The sequence below is a fragment of the Cuculus canorus genome, chromosome 20, assembly GCF_017976375.1.
Source record: "Cuculus canorus isolate bCucCan1 chromosome 20, bCucCan1.pri, whole genome shotgun sequence".
Classification (NCBI taxonomy): Eukaryota; Metazoa; Chordata; class Aves; order Cuculiformes; family Cuculidae; genus Cuculus; species Cuculus canorus.
In genome coordinates, this window is record NC_071420.1 from 6047112 (window position 1) to 6061362 (window position 14251).

At 49.9% G+C, this 14251-nt stretch overlaps 2 protein-coding genes across 5 annotated transcripts in view; one reads left to right on the forward strand and one right to left on the reverse strand.

The window, feature by feature from the left end:
• The first annotated feature begins 56 nt into the window (after positions 1-56).
• NUP88 (nucleoporin 88) lies at positions 57-10017 on the forward strand. Its single transcript, XM_054084815.1, has 17 exons — positions 57-328; positions 1517-1686; positions 2311-2436; positions 2645-2731; positions 3377-3553; positions 4428-4611; positions 5040-5190; positions 5454-5552; positions 5703-5793; positions 6711-6812; positions 6944-7102; positions 7516-7641; positions 8147-8212; positions 8427-8507; positions 8821-8947; positions 9319-9437; positions 9782-10017. The coding sequence occupies exons 1-17, from the start codon at positions 83-85 to the stop codon at positions 9843-9845; spliced, it is 2175 nt and encodes a 724-aa protein (XP_053940790.1). The 5' UTR covers positions 57-82; the 3' UTR covers positions 9846-10017.
• A 180-nt stretch (positions 10018-10197) lies between these two features.
• RABEP1 (rabaptin, RAB GTPase binding effector protein 1) overlaps positions 10198-14251 on the reverse strand; it is a 40714-nt gene continuing 36660 nt past the window's right edge. For all 4 annotated transcript variants that reach the window (XM_054084811.1, XM_054084813.1, XM_054084810.1 and 1 more), the window contains one exon: positions 10198-14062. In XM_054084811.1, coding sequence (XP_053940786.1) covers positions 13961-14062 — 102 coding nt within the window. In that variant the 3' untranslated portion in view covers positions 10198-13960. The remainder of the gene's footprint in view (positions 14063-14251) is intronic.

Below are 14251 nucleotides of genomic sequence, written 5' to 3' on the forward strand. Positions count from 1 at the left end.
CGGGGGGCGATGGGAACTGTAGTCTCGGCACCGCCGCGGGGAGCGCTGGGAAACGTAGTCCCGGCCGCGGTGCGCAGCGGCGATGGCGGGCGAGTGGGGCCCGGCGGAGCAGTGGCGCGCGGCGCTGCCGCAGCACGCGGTGCTGAGCCGCCTCCGCGAGCGCCTGGCGCCCTCCGCCTCGGGCGCGGAGCGGCCACCCCTGAGCCGCGGGCTCCTCTGCGGGCTCGGGACCGACCTGCTGCTCTGGGACGGCGAGAGGGGCGCCCTCCGCGCCATCGGCCTCCGCCGCCTCGGCGGGAGCGACCCCGCCGCCCTCAGCCGGTACCAGGTGCGGGGGGGGGGGGGGCGAGGGGATGAGGATGAGGGGACAGTGATGGGGATAAGGGTATGAGGGCATGAGGATGGGCATGGGGAGAGGCCATGGGGGTGTAGGGATGGCGATGAAGAGGTGGGGATGTGGATGAAGGAATGGAGTTGAAGATGAGAAGGATGAGGGTAGGGATGAGGAGGATGAGGATGAAGGGATGGGGATGAAGAGATATGGAAGAGGAGGATGGGGATGAGGAGGAGGAGGATGAGGATGAGGGGATGGGATGAAGGGATGAGGGTAGCGATGAGGAGGATGAGGATGAAGGGATGGGGATGAAGAGATATGGAAGAGGAGGATGGGGATGAGGGGGATGAGAATGAGGGGATGGGGATGAAAGGATGAGAGGATGGAGATGAGAGGATGAGGCTGATACGAAAATGCTGGCAAATGAACTAACTCTCCAAGACTCGTTTTGTGGCTTTAACGAGTGAGTATCCATTATCAGTCCTGGGCAACACGAGCTCCATGGGGCACATGCAGCCAGGCAGGAGCCGGGACAGGAGAGAGTCCCGCTTACGTGCACGTGGATAAATCCTCCCAGACATTTATCCATGTTCTATTACTTCCCAAGGACTAATTTTAATGTTATTCTGAACTTCACAACTGTCCCAACTCTTGCTGATTGGGAGCTGCCACCAGCTCTGCCTGACCCTGCATTTGGGATGGGGAAAGGCTGCAAACAGAGGGCATTAGAGGAAAAAACACCTCTGTTCCGCACAGATCGGCCTGAACACAAAGCGTTATCGTCTCCAAAGAAATGAACAGTGTGAAAAAAACATGGTCTGAAAGAAAACAGGCTGCAAAAAAGCATTTTATCTGCCTGACTTTCCAAACACACAATTACTTAGGTGAAACTTTACTTTACTTTAGCTTAAATAAAAAATATTGCACATTTGTAACAGGAACTATTTTCTGTATCAAGGGGATTGGGATGAGGGGATGAGGATTAGGGGGGCAAGGGGTTGTGAGACAGTGGGGATAAGGGGGTGTCATAAAAAGAGATGAGGTTGGTCAAACAGGACCTGTCTTTCATGAGCTGTTTTTGCCTCATTCTGTGCTCCTGCTGCTGTGTCCGAAGTAAAGATGTGCCATGCTTTCATCAGCACTTCTAGTGGCTTGTGCCTAACATGATATTTGTATTTTCAGACCCTTCTCTGCATCAACCCCCCTCTGTTTGAGGTTTATCAGACGCTGTTAAGCCCCGTGCAACATCATGTGGCGCTCATCGGCACGAAGGGGCTCATGGTGCTGGAGCTGCCTAAACGCTGGGGGAAGAATTCCGAGTTTGAAGGCGGGAAATCCACAGTGAACTGTAGGTGGGTGAGACCCTTGGTGGGTAATGATGTTCTTGTTCTGCTGTCACCCCCTCTGCAGCTTTGCCTGCCCCGAGGCCACATGGACATGGAAGACGGTGGTTATTCTAGGGTTATAGGGGTGATCACAAACAAAGTTCATAGAATCATGGAATGGTTTGGGTTGGAAGGGACCTCAAAGCCCATTCGGTTCCACCTCCTGCTAAGGGCAGGGACACCTCCCACTGGATCCGGTTGCTCCAAGCCCCATCCAACCTGGCCTTGAACACCTCCAGGGACGGGGCAGTCACAGCTTCCCTGAGCAACCTGGGCCAGTTGAAGTTATTTTGGCTTAGGGACTTGCTGACTGTCAGGTTCCCCAAATAAATGACCTTCTAAACCTGGTGCAATTGCTGAGGAGGAAGGTGCTCCTCTGTAGTATTCTCTGGGGTCTTTAGCAAATGTAGCTAAAAGCACACACCTGGGTGGAAATAACAAATGGGCTTGAAATTAAAGCTGTCCCTCCAACTTTAAGAATAATACAAATAATGACTTTGAAGCCTTTTAATTGGATTCTTGCCCCTACTTCCCTTTAGAAGTACTCATTCCATGTTTGTTGTAACTGTGTATTTCTGCTGTGTATTTCAGGACTGTTCCTATTGCAGAAAGGTTCTTCACAAGCTCAACATCTCTGACTTTAAAGCATGCTGCCTGGTATCCCTGTGAGACATCAGAGCCCCATATCGTGCTCCTCACTTCAGATAACACTATAAGGTAAAAGCTGTCGGTTGACTACGCGAGTATTTTTGTGTCATAGTCGGTCTGATTTTTTGCTAGATATTTATCTTCTGCCATTCTTACCAGGATTGCCAAAATGGGGTGGGAGGAACATTAGACCAGTACCGGTTGATATTCCTGCATCAGCAGGACCACGTGCCGCGCTGCCAGCTGAGTGAACACTGCTGCTGTTTCTTCTCTCTAGGTTTTACAATCTGAAGGTGCCTCAGACACCGGTCAAAGTGATTGCTCTTTCAGACACCGAGGAGGAGACATTAACGATCAAAAAAGGGTTTGTGTGGCTTCTTGGAGTTTTAAATGATTTGACTGAATAAGCTCTGCATCCTTAGTTGTGGTTTTAATCAGTAAGTGAAAAATTTACCCCAAAGTTTGATGTGAATTTTCTCATGGGCTTCCTTAGTGCAAGGGCTTCTTCCTAGCACAGCAGCTGCATGTTTTCTTAATTATATTTTTCTTCTAAATGCCTTATATTTCTAAAAGAAAACTGGGGAAAAAATATACAACCTAGTGTTTGTCAGAGAAGTTGTTTGGAAAACACATCTTTTTAAGATGGGGTTAAAAAGGGCTTTATGAGGGAAGAATGCAAAAACTACGTTATCTTTTTATTTCCTCTTGGCCTAATTGAAAAGGGAAAAGTTGAGGGTCTCTATGAGCCCAGGCACAGAGTGGTGAGCGACACAGGAAATCCAGTACAGCCTCCTCTCTTTTCTGGTGGCACTGGGCTGGCTGATGGCTGTGGTGCAGAAATGAGGTGCTGTAGGAAGGGTGTTACTCCTGCTTTTGCTGCGGCGTATGTGGAAGGTTGGATGGACAAGGGTGTGGCAGAGAGCTGTCAGCCTCTGCTGATGGGGCTGGGTTAGCGTTTGTGCTCTCTCCACCGCCTCTGACTTCAAGTCTGGCTCCAACTTGTCCCTAGGAGAGCCTACACAGCATCACTGGGAGAGACTGCCGTGGCATTTGACTTCGGCCCGCTGGTGCCGGTCCCAAAGAGCATTCTTGGCCAGCGAGGGAGTGAAGAAGTGCTGGCCTTTCCGCTCTACATATTGTATGAAAATGGAGAGACGTTCCTCACCTATATCAGCCTCCCGCAGAGGTAGGATCACAGTCACCCTTGGGTTTCCTGTTCTGCTTGTGTGTTTGTGCGGTGTCTGGGTTGGAGAGCTGTCTCTCAGCTTGGCTGGGACTCTGTAACGGATGCCGAGCTGAGTTTTATAGCATTGCAGCCTGGTTTGTCTCTTTGCAGCATTGCTAAGACTGAAATCCGAGAACAATGTATCATCCTTTGTCATCCAGGGTGCAGTTTGCACTGCTGAGAATCCACTGCCCATTGTTTGTCATCAGAAATCTGAAATGAAGGCACTGGATAGTGGATTTAGGGCTGTGAGGTGTGGTTTGGGGCCTTCATGCAGACAGTTGTAGGTTTGGATGACGCTGAAAGGGTGGTGGGATTGTAGGAATATAAATATTTTAAGGTGATACAGGATTCGTAGACATGTTCTGTATTGGAAACATACAGAACATACTTGATTCAGGAGTATGAATCAAGAATACAAACGCGATACAAGAAAAAATTCCTGCAGAAAACAGAAAGTGATGGAAAGCTTACAAATTTGATCTGGTATGACTGATTGTATTTGGGTTAGAAACAGCTCTGTTTGCCTCTGCATGAAAGATGAGGCAGCTTTGAGTAGCAATGAAATGGGCTTTGTGTTCTTGTATGGAAGTGTTTCCTCCTGAATATGTCGAAATGTAGCTTGGTTGCCTTGAAAGCGTAAAACATCATCAGTGTCCTTTCTGAGCTCTCCACCGAGTGACTGTAGTGCAGACTCTGACTCTGCAGGTGTCTGGGTTGCTGCTGCCTAATGGAAACTCAACACAACTCCAAGTTTTGGACGGTGTTTTAAATCACCGTTATTATTTAGTTATTGTTTGCACCTTGTGTTTTGAACTTACCTCCTTTATTCCAGCACCGGCAACCTTGGCAAGCTGCTGGGCCCGCTGCCCATGCACCCTGCGGCAGAGGACAACTACGGCTACGACGCCTGTGCTGTCCTGTGCCTGCCTTGCGTTCCTAACATCCTGGTGATTGCCACCGAGTCCGGAATGCTCTATCACTGTGTGGTACTGGATGGGGAGGAGGATGATGAGCAGGTACCTTGTCTTGGTTTTTTTTTCTATACATATTTTTGTCTCTTGAGTCAAAGCTTCCAGCTGCAAGCTGGCAGGATTCCTGGAAGTGAATGCCAGGTGCCAAAGCCACGTTCTTTTATAATGAAGTAGCAAGTTTTCCTCCTATCCCAGCCGGTCTCTGTGATTCCATGGTGGTTTTATTTTAATTCTGTGTATTCCTACAGTAGATCAATTTTTGATCCAACTTATGAACCATTTTAAAGAGGATTTTCTCAGAAGAAGCACTGTTTCTGAGATCAATCCCATAAATAAGAAAATAAAAGTGACCTGCACTGTTTTTCTTGACAATTAATACTCTTGCCTATATTATATAGCTCTTTCTTGATCTTGTTTGTGTTGGTCTTTCTATTTAAATGATGTCTCACAGAAGAACTTCATGCTTTTTATAGTCAGAAAAGTCATGGGACCCAAGAGCCGATCTTATTCCTTCCTTGTACGTATTTGAATGTGTTGAGCTGGAACTTGCACTGAAACTGGCATCAGGAGATGAGGAGGAGCCTCTGGAGTCTGATTTTTCTTGCCCAATCAAACTTCATCGAGGTAGGGTTGTCGTTGAGGTTGTTGGATTTTTAATTGCTTTATTTCATGTATTTAGGATCGAGCTGTTTACAAATTCAAGCATAATTTAATCCAATGCAGAACCCCATAACATGGGGAAGCGCAGTTTGGAGATGAGTTAGCGCTTGCAACAGGATGTTAATGCTGATAGGCAGGGAGTTGATTCACATGTTCAACAAGACAGGTCTGGAGGGTGAGGTTTGCTCTGTTCAGAGCCTTCCCCACATTTGCTGTTTCAATTCCAGATCCAAAATGCCCCTCTCGGTACCACTGCACCCACGAAGCTGGTGTCCACAGCGTGGGGCTGACCTGGATCGACAAACTGCACAAATTCCTCGGTTCAGGTGCGTGATGAGACTCTCCAGCCCGGAGCGATGAGTCTATCCAAACACCCCCATTTTGTTGATAACAGCTTGGTGGGTGGGTAACAAATACTGAGAATCCCTCGGCTGCAGAGTGGGTCTCATGCATTGTGGCATATCTCTTTCTTGTAGATGAAGAAGACAAAGACAGCTTACAGGAGTTGGGAGCAGAACAGAAATGCTTTGTTGAACATATTCTATGTACAAAACCATTGCCATGCAGGTAAAAAACAAACCCTTTCTAGTGCTCCCAAATCAGTGAGTTGCTATGGAAAATACTTTTTGCCCTTTCCTGCTGCATTCTTGGCATTAAAAAGAATGGAGTCAGTTCAAAAGAATGCAAATGATACAAATAAGCAATTTGTGCATCAGGATTCTCAATGCACAGTTATGGAAGTCCATTTTGATTGCTGTGGTGCTGCCTGAAAATCATCTATTGGACCAGCAGAAATGTCACTTCCATTTATTTCACCCTGGGCGAGGCTTGAATTCAAGGCTCAGGGCCTTGAATGCGGACATATTCCCTTTATTTTCTTGTGTAGGTATCAAACAATACCTCAAAAAATAATGTTGTTTTTTTTGAGCTTAGTCAGCCTTAAGAGGCAGCATTTGCTGGGCTGTGTAATATATCTTTATCTGCTTTATTTTCTCACTCTTATGAGGTGTAATTATTGCAATAGGCTGCTGTGTATGAAACACTGTGAAAGTACAGTAATGATGCTCGCTAATAGGTGTTAAGTCATGTGATCTCAAGGACTCCCCCAATCAAATGGCACTTGGGGAGAGGGCGTTTGGGCCAGAACAGTGGTGCACAGAGCAGCCGCGTTCTCTCCTGAGAGTAGGAGTGAGTTGGTAAAGTTTCCTGGGGGACAGCAGGTTCTGGCTTGTGTTGCCTGGTGCTGCTGTACAAGCGCTCCCTCTCTGCAGCGGGAGGAGTTTGTCTGATGCATCTGTCTGCCAGAGTAGGAATAACTGTTTTGCAGGACTCATTCCAGGGAGCGGTTCTCAGCATAGTGAAAGGTGTCTGGCTTGGGCCCTTCACTATAGCGAGAGCTGGTCCAGAGGAGTGAACTTACACAACAGCTGCTGGAACAGAGAACTTTTTTGACCTGGTGATTCTTGGTTTTTTTTTCCCTTCAGGCAACCTGCTCCCATCAGAGGATTTTGGATCGTTTCTGACATCCTGGGGCCCACAATGATCTGCATCACAAACACTTATGAGTGCATTACGAGGCCTCTCTTGTATGTAACGCTTCTGTCTTGCTCATCCATCACAGTGGATGAGTTCCTCACTGTAACTACTATTTAAACTGTGATGTAGTTCAAACTTTCCTGATTTACATTGTGTTCTCCCATCCAATGTTCTTTGGTAGGAGTGCAGTCCATCCTGCGTCCCCTCCCCTGCTGTGCACCAGAGATGACAAAGATGATGCCGTTTCCCCTCTCCGTGTCCTGGCTGAGTCAAAGCATTCATTTGAGAAGCACATCCGAAACATCCTGCAGCGCAGTTCTGCCAATCCCGCGCTTTTGAAGTAAGTAAATATGTTTTCCTGGGGGAAGGAAAGAGGGCTGACTCTCAGGAATACGGCATGGTCATCAGCTCCTGATTGAACAGCACAGACATGGCCAGAATGGGGGCGCAGCTTCTGCACCCCACATGTGCCTCCGGCTCCATCCAGGGAAGGCATTCATAGGTGGGGAGGCCATTGTCTTCCTCCAGTCCCCTCGGCCCGAAGCAGGGCTGGCCGCAGCTCATCAGGTCACTCATTGCTTGTCCCATTGGGTTTTGAGGATCTCGGGATTTCCTCATGTAAGGAAAATGATGCCCAGCAAAGGGATTTGACTCTGGTCCCTCAGTGAGCTCCTGGAGCCCACCCATGCCATCCGTACAGTCAGGAATATTAGTGTAAGATGGCCAAAGCCCCCTCTCTCTGCTATTCTTAAGATCTGCTGATAAGGACGCCGCTCCTCCCCCTGAAGAATGCCTTCAGCTTCTCAGCAGAGCCACGCAGGTGTTCAGGGAAGAATACATCCTTAAACAAGACCTGGCAAAGGAGGAAATCCAGCAAAGGTAGGAAGGAAACCCCTCCTAGCCAACCACTGTGCCACATCCCAGTGGAAGAGCATCCCCGAGTGCCCAGCGCTCAACTCTGCTGATAATGCTGGCAAATAAGTAAAGCAGGTTCTATGATTCTGAGGTCAGGGAACACTAGAAATGGAAGTGGAATTAGCAGGGCAGGCAGAGGAGGAGGGAGACTTATGCCCCATCTCCACAGGGGCTCGTAGGAAAAGGAGAAAAAAACAAACGCGTACACCTGGAATAGCTCTGGCAGTGTGGTCAGCCTGCCTGTGTCTGTGGGCAGCAACAATCCTCCCACTCTGCAATAACCCCAACAAAGCTACTGAAAGGAGAACAACTGCTTCCAGGTAGAGGGGGTTGTTCTCCCTCCTGCGCAGTTCCCAGTGGCTTTAGTTCTTGTGCTCCCAAGAGTACTGATCGCTTGTGGCCTGTTTGGCTGATGCAATGGGAGAGCTGCTGCGAGGGGGTTGATTTTCTGTATGTTATGTGTTTTAAGAGTGAAACTGCTGTGGGGACAGAAAAAGAAACAACTGGAAGATCTTAATTACTATCGAGAGGAAAGGTGAGTACAACCGGTCTGCTTTTATCCTGACAAACACCAGGAGTGACGGCCCTTTGAGCAGGGCCCTGTATGGAACGAACAAGGAATGAATGCAGCACCAGCTCTGTTGGGCACGGAGGCCCTCTCCCTGCTGCAGTTCACTTCTCCAGGCTCTCCACGCAGAGCGCCTTGCCTGTAAATCGGGAGTAAACACACATTTCTCACTTCCATGAAGGAAAAGTTTGCGGGAAATGGCGGAGCGCTTGGCTGACAAGTACGAGGAGGCCAAGGAGAAGCAAGAGGACATCATGAACAGGTGAGTGCAGCAGCGGCTGGGCCTCATCGCAGAGCACACACCGTTCTGCATGCAGTCACAGGTGGGGTGGAACCCTGGGCTGGTGGAAGATGGGGCTTTGGACCTCTCTGTTGGAGCTCATGGTGGGTTTTGGTGCTACTCAGCCCAGACTGAGCCAGCTCACCGTGTAGAAATGCTGCGCGAGACAAACGGGAGTAAAGGCTTGAGCCCTGGGACTGAGGAGAGCAGCAGAGCTGTGAGGCTGTCGGAGGCTTATGCTGACTCGTCTGGTGGCTCAGGTCTTACAGCAGTGTTTCTTGCTTTGCACATGAAGGATGAAGAAAGTTCTCCGGAGTTTCTACTCTCTGCTTCCTGTTCTATCAGACAGCGAAAAAGACATGAAGAAGGAATTGCAGACGATCCATGACCAGCTACAGCACCTGAGCAACGCCATCAGACAGGTGGGAGGAGGGACTATGGGCCATAGGCTACTGGCACTGCCAAGCGATAGCACCGATGAGATGCAGCTCAGGCGTTGGTTGTGGTAGTGGCAATGCCCTACAGCAACTGCTGAGCCACGTGAGGAATGGAGACGGAGCTTCTGTAGCCCCTTAGAAGCCCCACGAGAGTGTGCAGCCCTTCCTCTGTCCCTGCGCTAACCTTCCCTTCTTTGGGTGGGAGGGAAAGTGCAAAAGCAAGCAGGATTTTACCCCAAAAGACTCTGTGTTGCAGCGTGACGCAGCAGGCTGTGGCCAGGACAAGCCTTCGCTTGAGCAGCGAAGCACTCAAGATCCAGCACTGACTGGATCTTCTGTTTGCCTGTGATTTCCAGGTTAAGATGAAGAAGGAATACCAGCAGCAGAAGATGGAGAAGGGCAGCAGTCCCCGCCAGCGCAGCATCAGCCTCAGCGCCTACCAGAGCAAGTGTATCCAAACCGTCCTGAAGGAGGAGTAAGTTCTGGCTGCGATCCTAACGCAGCAGTGGAGCGCTGGCACTTGGGGAGCAATTCTGTTTGGGTTTTGGGGTGTGACTCAGCCTGTGCTGCCGGTGCAGCCTGTGGGGAGGGGCTGAAGCACAGAGCTTGCAGCGCTGCCCCTGCTGCTGCTCTTACAGTGACTGAGTTTAAGTCCCTCTTTTGCCTCAGGGCCTCCTGGCAGCCTCTGTCAGGCCCTTCATGAACAACATGGCTTGTGCCAGCACTCCCTGTCCCTGCCCTGCGTGCTGTGTCCTGACCTCAGCAGCCGCAAACAGAAGCGAGCTGCAGCCTCTTGACTTGAATTTGTTTCTCTTGAAGGGGAGAACACATCAGGGAGATGGTGAAACAGCTCAATGACATCAGAAGCCATGTGAACTTCTGACGTGGCCACAGTGAGGAACCCGCACCCGTGAGGCTGGATGAGCTTTAATTTCCCTTGGCCCTTTCCCCTTGTACATTTAACATTTCTACGCTGAACAATAGCCCTTTTGCTTATTATTTTGTAAAGAAGGACTGAAATAAAATACTTTTGATAAGACGCCTTACATGCCGAGCTCTCTGGCTTTTCTCCTGGCAAGGCGCTGGTCCCTGAGGTGTTTTTAAGCCTTAAGCCCGTTACGGTGCTGGCTCCACACGGTGGAAATTGCTGCTGCCTGGGGTCCCTGCGGGAGCTCCCCACCCTCCAGCCATGGCACAGACCTCAAGAGCAGAACCAGAAAGACCAGAGCACTCGCAGATTCAGCAGTGTTTTTTTAATTGGGAACACTCTCCATAAGGACACACCTTCAATACAGTTAACAAAGGGTTACACGGAATCCTGGAGACAGCGGAACTCTACACCCACAATTGCACAGGACACCAAGGCTTGGCTGGCTGGGATACAGTATTGACTTCCCAACACTGTCGTGGCCTCAGAAAGGCCAATTCCCGATCTGCTGGAGTCAAACCTCAGAGGACAATAAGACTGTCCCTGCTCCCTCCAGCGCTCGGAAAGGCGCCCCAGCCAAGCTCTGTTGGAGAAGTAGCACTGCACTGCGCTGCTGGGCAAGCGGCACGGCGGGAGGTGCCGCAGGGGAGCGGGAGGAAAGGGGGGCTGGAGGTACCGGCTGGTACCAGGGCTACCGGACATGCTGCAAGAACACTTTTTGTACAGATTAAGACTCTACAGGTATAGGAATGTGTACAAGCCCATCTCCCTCTCCCAGTCCATGTGAGCAGAGTCCGGTTTCCACTCACCCCTGGCTGTAGCTGCCCTGCCCAGTTACAGCACTGCCTGTTGGGAAGCTCTTGCTAAGCCAGGAGAACCCACCACCCAACTCACATCAAGCTCCAGAACACCAAGAACTGGGGGGAAGAGCATTTGGTTTCTGATACCTCCACCATCCAGTATCTACACCAACAGTTTTTCCTACACTGCTTTCAATTCGTTCTGCGTTTGGCACACTCTTTCAGTTTGTTTTTAAAGGCCCCTTTAAGTTTCAAGCACAAGTTCCTGCTTCTGAAGCTGCGCTCTCCTCCCTGGAAAGGCCCCGCTGGTGCAGGGAGCGCAGCCGCGTGAACAGCCCAGTTCTGATTAACAACAAGAGATTTGCACTGGTTGGTGAAAAGGGTCACTCAAGATCCAGCTCTACAACGGTGACAGCTGTACGCGAACAGCAGCAAAGGCGTTTGGGTGCCTGACAGACTCGTGTGCTGAAACGGAAACAACCGTACAGGAACTGGGCGCTCTGCCTCTCCCAACCAAGAGGCTGCTCCATCACCGGCTCGTGCGGTGCCTAGTTTGTAAACGAGGAAGCCAGCAGCCAGAACCAGCCCTGGGCACTCTCCTGCCCTACCACGCGACCAACACCACCACCGCTGCCCACCGAGGAAGCGCACAAGCATGCACACGACACACAGACATGCAAACTCCATTCTGCAATGGCCTCCTCTGCGCCCGGGGGCACCCACCGCCTGACTGCCCGCTCACCCACTGCCCCTGCTGAAAGCCACGGCAGCAGCTCGTACAACAGCCGCGAAGGAAGCGCCACAGCAGCCCTGTGAGTCTGAAACAACCTGAAATCCTCAGCTACGGCGAGCAGAGAGCAGGGCAGGACTGCCGTGAACAGGCACCAGGACAGGGGCCAGAACGGGATGCCAAGAGGCCCTAAGCAGCCGTTTTCCTTGCTTTCTCGCATGAGGGCAGTCTAGAAACTCAAGCACAAACTCTCTGCGCCGCTCCCCAAGTCAAGCGTGCAGCCGGCTGCAGGGTTTGCTGTAGCCTCGCCATACGCAACCAGCTCCGTCGTCACGACACCGCCACACGGGTTAAGTACCAGTCGCTAGGTAAGAGCGAGTTCTAGGGACAGGAAAAAGCTTTGCCTTCTGCAGCTCCTATCACAGACCGGTACCTTTTTCCCTCAAGTTCATTCAATAGGATAGGGCCTTAAACCATTGGAAAACTGAATGGAAATACCCTGTATTGGATTTCTGCACTGGGAGGTGGCTGCTGTCACCTCACAGATCAGCAAATAGCGAGAAAGGTTAAACCCCTCCAAATCTGGTAACAGCCAATTCAGAAAGAACCTGAGCCACCTCTCAGTTTCACCTGAAAGTGAAACCAAGCGTCGCCTGGAAGACGACAGCTCTGCCCTCTTTTAGTCTCATCATTACTAAGGTAGGGAAAATGGTTTTGGGTGTCAGGATTATGAAAGGAATTAATTGCTGGGGGAAGAATATGCTTTAAATCTTGCAATGAGTGACAAGGGATTGAGCTCATCTGCTTCTTTTTTGGCTGTATTTAAGGCATTCCTCTTCAAAACCACCGCTCTAACGTTCAGCTTTACGTTAGTAGGAGGATGTACACTGCTAAAAACAGGATTTAAGCACTTAAAACACAGGAATGTGCATTACAGCTGGGAGCATTTTCTGTCACTTCTGGTTTTCTTCATCATCTTCAGATCTACGGTCAAGGACGTAAAGAAAAAAGAACCATCAAGGGAGGAAAGTCTAAGCTACATAATTTGGACAGTGATGATCTGCTCCTTCAGGCTCCCTTCTAGTGGAGTTGTAGGTAAGGGTCAGGTCGGGAACTCGGCTGGTTCCACACCTGTGATCAGCACCTGCAACCCTACACAAACCCCTCGCTGTCCAACTGTGGGCATCCAACTCCAGCAAGAGGAGGACAAAGAGCAGGAATTGTCACATCACTGCAACACGTCTACAGACCAAGAAACCCAGACCCAGCACCTGACTGACCACAGGGATTCCTCACCTCTGCTGCCATCACATGGTGCGAGTTAAATGCACAGTTCCAGACAGATGGGAGCGTCAGCTCTGAGCAATACCGTGATACCACATGTCAAATAAGAGATGCCCTGCACCTTCCAAACCTCAACCAGCAGAACAATGCAGCTTCAGCGCATCTGTGCTCTGTCACTGAACACGAGTGCTGTTTCGCATCCTAAGCTGACTCAGCAGAGACGGGTCAGGCCCAGAATTTCGTTCAGCACCTTACCTTGACCCTTCCCAGTGAAAGCTGGTGCCTTCGCATCCAGTGTGACCACCCCCGGAGCAAAGCCGGCCTGCGGAGCCCCATGCAACACTCAAGACAGCGCACAGGAGCTTCGCTGGCTTTTCTTAAACACCGAGAAGGGATTACAGGTACTGCTCAGCTTCAGAGAGGAGGAAGAACCAGTCGTAGCTCCATATCCTAAATTACATTTGTGAAAAGAGATTACAAAACAGTGCATTTCTTGTGCTTCTCTTTAAGTATCAGAATTCAACGGAAAAACTTCAAGGAACTAGGTTCTCAGTACATTTTTCATCATTTTGGATTAGCGGTTATCGGCTCAGGAGACACACAGCTCACTCGTGTCCACCACAGTTCAGCAGCATCCAGGTCTTCAACACAAAGTCAATGGGAAAACCAAAACCAAACCAAAGTACTGAGTTATGAAATAAGATCAATATCCAGTGTCCTGCTAATAAAGTCATATTTTAATATAAAATATTCATACAGCGTACTCTACACCTCATCCTCTCTGCTAGCTGAATACTGTCACTGACTAGGCAAACAGAAAAACTTCAACCACTCTGCTCTTCAACGGTTTGGAGGGACAACATGGTTTCCAGCAGCTACTTTGATCACAGTAGTAGGGGGAAAGGGAAGAGGGAAAGACGGGGGGGACATGTTCCAAAACTCTAGGTTAGGTTACGAAGTCGGCTGAAAGAGGGGAAGGTTTTCAGAATGTAAGGACTGATCCCACTCAGTGGAACACGAAACACTGCACTCGTTAGTGTTTCCATTAGAAAGTTCTCCTTCCTACACTGCAAGTCACCCTTGTGCTCTCTTCCTGCCCAGTATGAAACCTTTTTCCCTCTAGAAACAAAACGTATTTGTCATTGCTCCCCTCTGTTGTCTTCTGCTCTTTCGGTTAGAGTTAAATAATAATTAATGTTGCTATAAAGATGAGTTAAAAACCCCAAACGCAGCCGTGGAGCCCGCCCATCAGGGTGTCATGTTTCAGGAAGCTGATTAATGTCCGTCAGTTTTGTGTCGTTCAGGATTGCACGGATTCTCTCCAGGGAATCTGCCTGCCGGATCCGCTCCAGCTGCACCTGCAGGAAACCAAGAGATCCAATGAGGGGGTAAAAGGCTCCGTGGCAAGACCAGAGACCCACGACCAGCCCCGAGCCCGGGCAGGCAGGGGCGCTTTGTCACTGGCTGAGAACGCAAGGTGTGAAGGGGAACGAACTTAATTCAGAACCAAGAACAGGGGAAGGAAGACACAAGGCAGTTGTGTTTTC